Genomic DNA, 6,803 nt, shown 5'->3' on the forward strand with positions numbered 1-6,803 from the left:
CCGCTGTTTTTATCAAAGAGTTTTTTTTTTTTTTCAATATTTGGCCAAGAGTGTCAACCCGCTGTTTTTATCAGTTTGTTTTTTTTTTTTTTTACATATTTGACCAAGATAGTCAACCTGTTGTTTTTATCAGTTTCAGTTTCTTTATTATTATTTTACATTAGTTGTTCTACTCCTAATTGCACTGACTGAACAAGTTAAAGTTGTTTTTACATGTTTGACAATTGGTGAAGCTGTTGGTGTATGTAAGTGAGCTGTACTGATGCAGCGTTATCAAACACACTAGTGTATTCATGTCTGTCTTTAAAAAATAAATGTTTTTGTTGGCTGTCAGCCATAGTATTTTACATGTAGGCCAGGGTGTGAATACTTTTAAAAGACTAAATCAGAGAATTTGGTGCACCTGCTAGCTTAGCTATTACTGTGCTGATTGTGATTTCCAGAGGAAGGAGCAGTAGTCACCATCGATGTTGGCCTGGCCTACAGAGACGATTTGTTCAGCGAGTGGACGGAGATGGCTCACTCGTTTGAACACAGGAACCTGAACTGCAACTTCACAGCTGAAAAGGTAAAGAAATGCTGCGGAGGGCAACACAACTCAGTTTTTAACCTGCAATGTTACAACACGTGGAATACAACTCATTCTGAGACGGCTGACATGAACTGTACATGTCATTTTCTAACTGGGGATGTTTTAAGAGGTTAAGATTTAACTTTTGGTTTTTAAAATCATTAAATTTGTCTGGCATCATCCTTCCTCACTAATCTATTACATACACACACTTCTTGTAAGTTGCTAAGATCTGAAAACTAAATGATTTTAGTTGTTTTGAGGACTAAACTGGTGTGTAAAGGAGATCGAGCTTTTTCAGCTGTTATTCCTACAATGTGAAGCAGTTTCCCATTAGTCTGTCATTATTTATTTTATTTCACAATGTTGCCTATTTTACCTGTGCAGCACTTTGGTCACTTTATTGTGTTTATTAGTTCTGCATTACACCATGTTGATCCTCTGTTTTTTTATGGTTTGGTTGAGAACAAACACATAATTTACAAAAAGATCAATCTCTCATTGTGTTTCATTACAATTGTGTGCAAAACTCTTCATATTTTGATGTAGATGAAAAATCGCCTCATCCTAGCACAACCCCGCCACCCCCCAAATTTCCTTGATTCCATTAAGCAAATGCATTTTTGTGGCAGGTAGTGATAAAAATGTTTCCAACCTGCTGCTGCCTTCGTGTTTTCAGACCATTGAGAACGAGGGCCGTTACTACGTATGCGACCCCCTGCCGTTCATGGAGGTGGGCAGCGTGGCTCACAAATATTACCTCATCAACATCCGCCTGCCGGTCAACGAGCGCAAGAAGGTCAACATTGGGATCGGGGAGATCAGAGACATTCGTCTCGTGGTAAGCTTTCCTCTGCTGCTCCTGGTGTTTTTAGATAGAATAGCAGTGACGTGTGTATTGGTGTTGGAGGCCATTCACAGCTGAAAAGAACACTACATGATGATGGTTTTTATTTTCTCAAGAGCATCCATCAGAATGGAGGCTTTACTCAGGTTTGGTTCGCCATGAAGACCTTCCTCACACCCAGCATCCTCATCATCATGATCTGGTACTGGAGGCGGATCACCCTCATGACCAGACCACCCGTTCTCCTGGAAAAGTAAGCCACTTATTTCCTTAACCGCAGTTACAAAAGAATAGAAATAAAATTTACTGTCCTATAGAGAGGGAGTCCAGAGTGAAGGCTCTCCCATTTTGTTTTTAATGTTGTAAAGTGTCCTTGGGTGTTCTGAAAGGTGCTCACAAATAAAATGCATTATTATTTTAATAAATAGGAGGATTGTATCTTATAAATAAGATTTTGAGAATTTATATCAATATTTTATTCAACATCAGAAAAATATATCAATTTTCATTATGATTGAAGAGTTTGGTTTAAAGGGGCATTATTATGTAAAATGTTCTCTCATCAAAAGCATGCAACTTTGCTTTGATTTTTTTCATTGCATGTTTGAGAAATCCTTTTGTCGTCATGGCAACCATTCAGCTGTACAAAACACCTGCAGTGTAAATTTTGCTCCACTAAGCTACAACAGCAAACATTCAACACCTGGAACAGCAGCCTTTAAAATGCGTCTTTGTCTTTCTTTAGAAACACCATTGAAATGCTCACATTACCAGAATCCCTTGTAAAATCCAAGAATTAGTTGGACTTGTTGGGAACAGGTAGTGTAAGTAGTGTAGTCCAGGGGCCCGGCGTTTGTGTAACCTCCTGCTGTGCCGGGACCACGGATCAGTACGGAGGCAGCGGTCTGCGCCGCAGGAAGCAGCCGGCCAAGTGTGAAACATGCTACAAAATCCTCCAGCACTCAACAGATGCATGTTGCACATGCAACACACACTCCAGCTTACCAGAAAGCAAATGCAGCCCGCACACACACACACACACACACACACACACACACGGATCCACATGCACACAGTCTCTCTCCATCCCACTTGTCTTTTCCAGCTCAGCGCTCTTATTCCCAGATGACAAGCAAGCTCTTAAGAAGTGTGACTCGTCTTGCCCTATTTGTGGATAGTATATGATTTTTTCATGCTGTAAAAGCTTCACTCGAGGTTCCTACCATGCTTAGCCTCTAGGTATCGGCATAAACCTCAGATTCCCTCTAAGTGAGGGAAGCTCTGGGTTAAAAAGACTCACTATGTGATAAAACTGCATAAGCTGCATTAAAATGCCAGATTTTTGTAGTTTTGGATCGATACATAAAGGCTCTGGAATGATGATGATTATTAGAGATGTGAATCTTTCAGTGTCTTTTAATCACAATTTTTAGGGCTGCAATTCTATTCAGGAACGATTTTTCATTCAGAATGAATTTATTTTGGATATTTAAAATGTCTTCCAGGTCCAGTGTTGGATGTTTATTAGAATTTAAAGTTCACTGATCTTTGAGAACGTGTTCTTTTAGTTGAAAATGGTCACAATATTTATTGTTTATCGCAATAACTTCAGGGAAAACTTGTCATCCAGCAGACTTTACCTTGATGTTTGCTTTCCATCAGTGAGTGCTTGTACCCGCATGTTTCAGGTTACCACCATGTTTTCTGCTCACATCGCTGCCCTGTCATTTCCACATCGCATGCTGAGACTTGCCTGCTCACTAATAAGAACCATCGAATTGTTTTTATCTTTTTCTAAATGTCTTTCTGCTATGGACTCATTTTTCTCTCAATCACCAAATAAAGATACTGAATGTAGAGGCTCCTCTTAGCAGAGTGGTGTGGGGATATATAAATATATCTAAATTACTTAGAAAATCACACTTATGTATACTTTTTAATGTATACGATTAAATTTGTATTTGCTTATATTTAAGACTTTGGATGAGAGTAGCTTGCCAATAAATAAGCAATTTCCCTTCAGAGGATTATTAAAGTATATCCTGATTCTATTGTTTGACATTAGGATTTGGTTGATCTGAAACATTTACTTTTGAGAAAAAAAGTATAAACAGAGTAAATCTGTGAGAAAGTAAATATTTTCTGAGTTCCCTCATCATGACTCCCAGCAGCCTGGCTTGGTGCAGTTTGTTCTTTAATAAACCTGCTGTCCAGCTTGGCTTCCTGATGAAATATTAACCATCATAAAGATGAGAATCAAGTGCCAGCAACCTCATTCCCTTGAGTAGCTGACATTCGGTTGCCAGGGAAAAGACATCTTCTAAAAGGAATTTTTTATTTTTTTATTTTTTTGCTTTAAATTGTATTTATGTTTTCCCAGGGTGATCTTTGCTCTGGGCATCTCCATGACGTTCATTAACATCCCAGTGGAGTGGTTCTCTGTGGGCTTCAACTGGACCTGGATGCTTCTCTTCGGAGACATCCGACAGGGAATCTTCTACTCCATGCTGCTGTCCTTCTGGATCATCTTCTGTGGTGAACATCTCATGGTACTGTCTCTGTTAAATGCTTTAACAGTTGACAGTGCTTGCTAAGATTTTTGCATTGTAGTTTTAATTCAATTCCCTTCAAAAATACGTTATTGATCCCAAAACACAAAATATTACCAAATGTTTTTGGTCTAGTTTCTAGTGCATAAATCTTAGTACACTTGTAAGTTAGCTTTGTCTTATTTCAAATAACTTTTCAGGGCGGGAGAGGAGCTTGTTTTAAGTTAATAATTCCTTAATATTGATAAAAAGATCTAGTTCTACTAGCAGATTATTTCACTTAGAACCTCAAAAATGTTTTATTGTTATAAGTGCAATAATCTGAAAGTAGAACTAGAACTTTTTTTAATCAATGTTAGTGAATGATTTACTTAAAACAAGCTCCTATAAAAAATTACTTTACTTAGTTTTGTCTTATTTCAAGTGTACTAAGATATTTTCACTGGAAACTGGACCAAAAATATTTAGTAATATTTTGTGTTTTTGCAGTATGACATTTACAAACGTTCTTACCATAATGGTAAAATATTTGAGTATGGATCAGTACTGTTCCCAGAACATATAATAGTGTTCTACTCCATTCTTTGTAAAGTGTGTCAAAGCAGGAGTGACGGCAGAAGAGTCTATCGGTTGAGGGTTAGAAGGTTTTTTTCTGACCAAACTGATTTCAAACGTCTTCCTCATTCTGACAATTTAGTCTTTTCTCAGCCACTGCATCCACACTGAGTAATGCTGTTACTGTTTCCTGTTTACATTAATCTTATAATGTGTTGACTTGTTGGAAACCTTCCAAATTCCATATTTTACGTTTTTGTTGGTTTACTTGTCCAACCTTTTCACTTTGTTCTTACTCCAAATTATTAAAATCTACATGCCTGTTGGTTTAGGATCCTTCTTGAATACATTTGATAAGTTTAAAGATTACTTTTAGAAAAAAAATATGACAAAATCTGTCGATTTCTTGAAGCTTAGTTACAAATTCGGAGTTAATGAAGCTGTAACATACACTTTAGCTTTCAGTGAAGTAGTTTTGTGTCATATTTTGTGAATGAATGTTTTTTTTTTTCCTGGTGTGATTGCCTTTGTGTTTCTCTTGCCTCTCTCTCAGGACCAGATGGAGAGAAACCGTTTCTCAGTCTACTGGAAGCAAGTCGGGCCGATTGTGTTTGGTTCCTTCTGCCTGTTTATCTTTGACATGTGTGAGAGGTGAGCTGCAAAGTGTAATAAAGAAGAAAAGAAAATATGTTTTCTATTAACTGACCTTCACCACTGTCACTCTTTTTGTGTCTCTAGAGGTGTCCAGCTAACAAATCCCTTCTACAGCATTTGGGCCTCAGACGTAGGGACGGAGCTGGCTGTATCCTTTTTAACCCCTGTGGATCAGAACCAAAACAGGAAGAAAGAAAATGAAAAAGTGGAAGTGGTTTTAGTTCAGAAACTAAAAAAATATGATGTTTTTGCTTCTTGATTCAACTACCAGAATCTACCAGCACAAGATACTGAATCAATCTAGATTATCATAAGGAACAATTCAGTGGTGCCACATGGGTAGGCATTGCACAGAGACTCATTATGATAAATATATGTGAGCTTTGCTGTTTTTGCCCAGCTTGCAGATATGAATATATTATCGATTTTTATTTATTTATTTATTTTGAGTCCTCATGACTTGAAGGCATTTTGGCCTCAGTTCTTCTATTCACCGCTCTGAAATAATGAATCCATGTATCGTTTCTCATCACAGACAGGCCAGTTTAAACATTAGCGGGACAATAAGAATATTTTAAATGTGAGTGCTGTATTCATCATCTTCCTTAACCAGTATGTCCTCAGATGTCCTTCATAATAGTGGCAGGAATCTGTGCCTGTCTCTACTTCCTGTTCCTCTGCTTCATGGTGTTTCAAGTCTTCCGTAACATCAGTGGTAAAAGGACTTCACTGCCTGCCATGTCCAAGGCCAGACGCCTGCATTATGAGGTGTGTTTGGTTTGGTCTGATTAGATAAACACACACATACACTAACATTTCTATATCTTTAAGCGGTTTGGGAAAACTGGGGTGCATCGATTGTAGTTTTCTGGCAGATTGACGGCCTCACGAATTTTCTGCTGAAAATTCATGCTGAATTAAATCCAAAAGTGTGCTTTTTAAAAAGTGGAAAATATATATATATATTTTTTTGTTTTGTTTTAAACCGAAATTTCAATTTCGGTTTATTGGGCATGTTGAAAATTCCCTCCAAAAAAACTCATTAAAATTTTGAGATTGATGTCAAAATTTATTTTTAGAAAAAACTTAGAAAATATGAGTGTGAAAAGTAAAAAAATTGCTAGAAAAAAAAACTGAAAATTTTAGATTAATTAGAAATTTTCTAGAAAAAAGATTTCCAAGATTCTTCTTGAAAATTTCTGAGCTTAATCGCAAAATTTAAATTTTTTGGTGGAAATTTACTTGTTTTTTTTGTTGTTGTTGTTTTTTTTTGCATCCCCCCCTAGTTAAACCTTTAACTAGTCCCCCCTTTTTACCCCACTACATCGCCATATCTCTGGTTACAGACCGGCAGGCTAAACAATGAAAACAAAAAATGAAGTACATAAACGCCAAGAACTTCCACTATTCACATATCAGCCAACAGCGTGTGCTCTGATGCAGTTTTATTTATTTTTTAGTTCAATTAAAACCTTAGACTAAGATGAGGGATACATGTTTTGATGCACACATGGGATAAAATTGTTACGTTGTTCTTTTGGATTCAAAACTACTACCTCTGTTAAAACCTGTATTTCATAAAATATAGGTAAAGACAATAATTGGGAAAAAAGAAAACACTGTCTGC

The 6,803-nt window shown here is 37.0% G+C and overlaps 1 protein-coding gene across 1 annotated transcript in view; it reads left to right on the forward strand.

Annotated features, from left to right (window-relative positions):
* wls (Wnt ligand secretion mediator) overlaps positions 1 to 6,803 on the forward strand; it is a 17,181-nt gene that overhangs the window by 7,525 nt on the left and 2,853 nt on the right. The window contains 8 exon segments of the mRNA XM_007568751.2: positions 444 to 568; positions 1,251 to 1,412; positions 1,535 to 1,671; positions 3,799 to 3,967; positions 5,076 to 5,173; positions 5,261 to 5,324; positions 5,801 to 5,946; positions 6,381 to 6,429. Of these exon segments, the coding sequence (XP_007568813.1) occupies positions 444 to 568; positions 1,251 to 1,412; positions 1,535 to 1,671; positions 3,799 to 3,967; positions 5,076 to 5,173; positions 5,261 to 5,324; positions 5,801 to 5,946; positions 6,381 to 6,429 (950 nt within the window).

The sequence above is a fragment of the Poecilia formosa genome, unplaced genomic scaffold (assembly GCF_000485575.1).
Source record: "Poecilia formosa unplaced genomic scaffold, Poecilia_formosa-5.1.2 Scaffold230, whole genome shotgun sequence".
Classification (NCBI taxonomy): Eukaryota; Metazoa; Chordata; class Actinopteri; order Cyprinodontiformes; family Poeciliidae; genus Poecilia; species Poecilia formosa.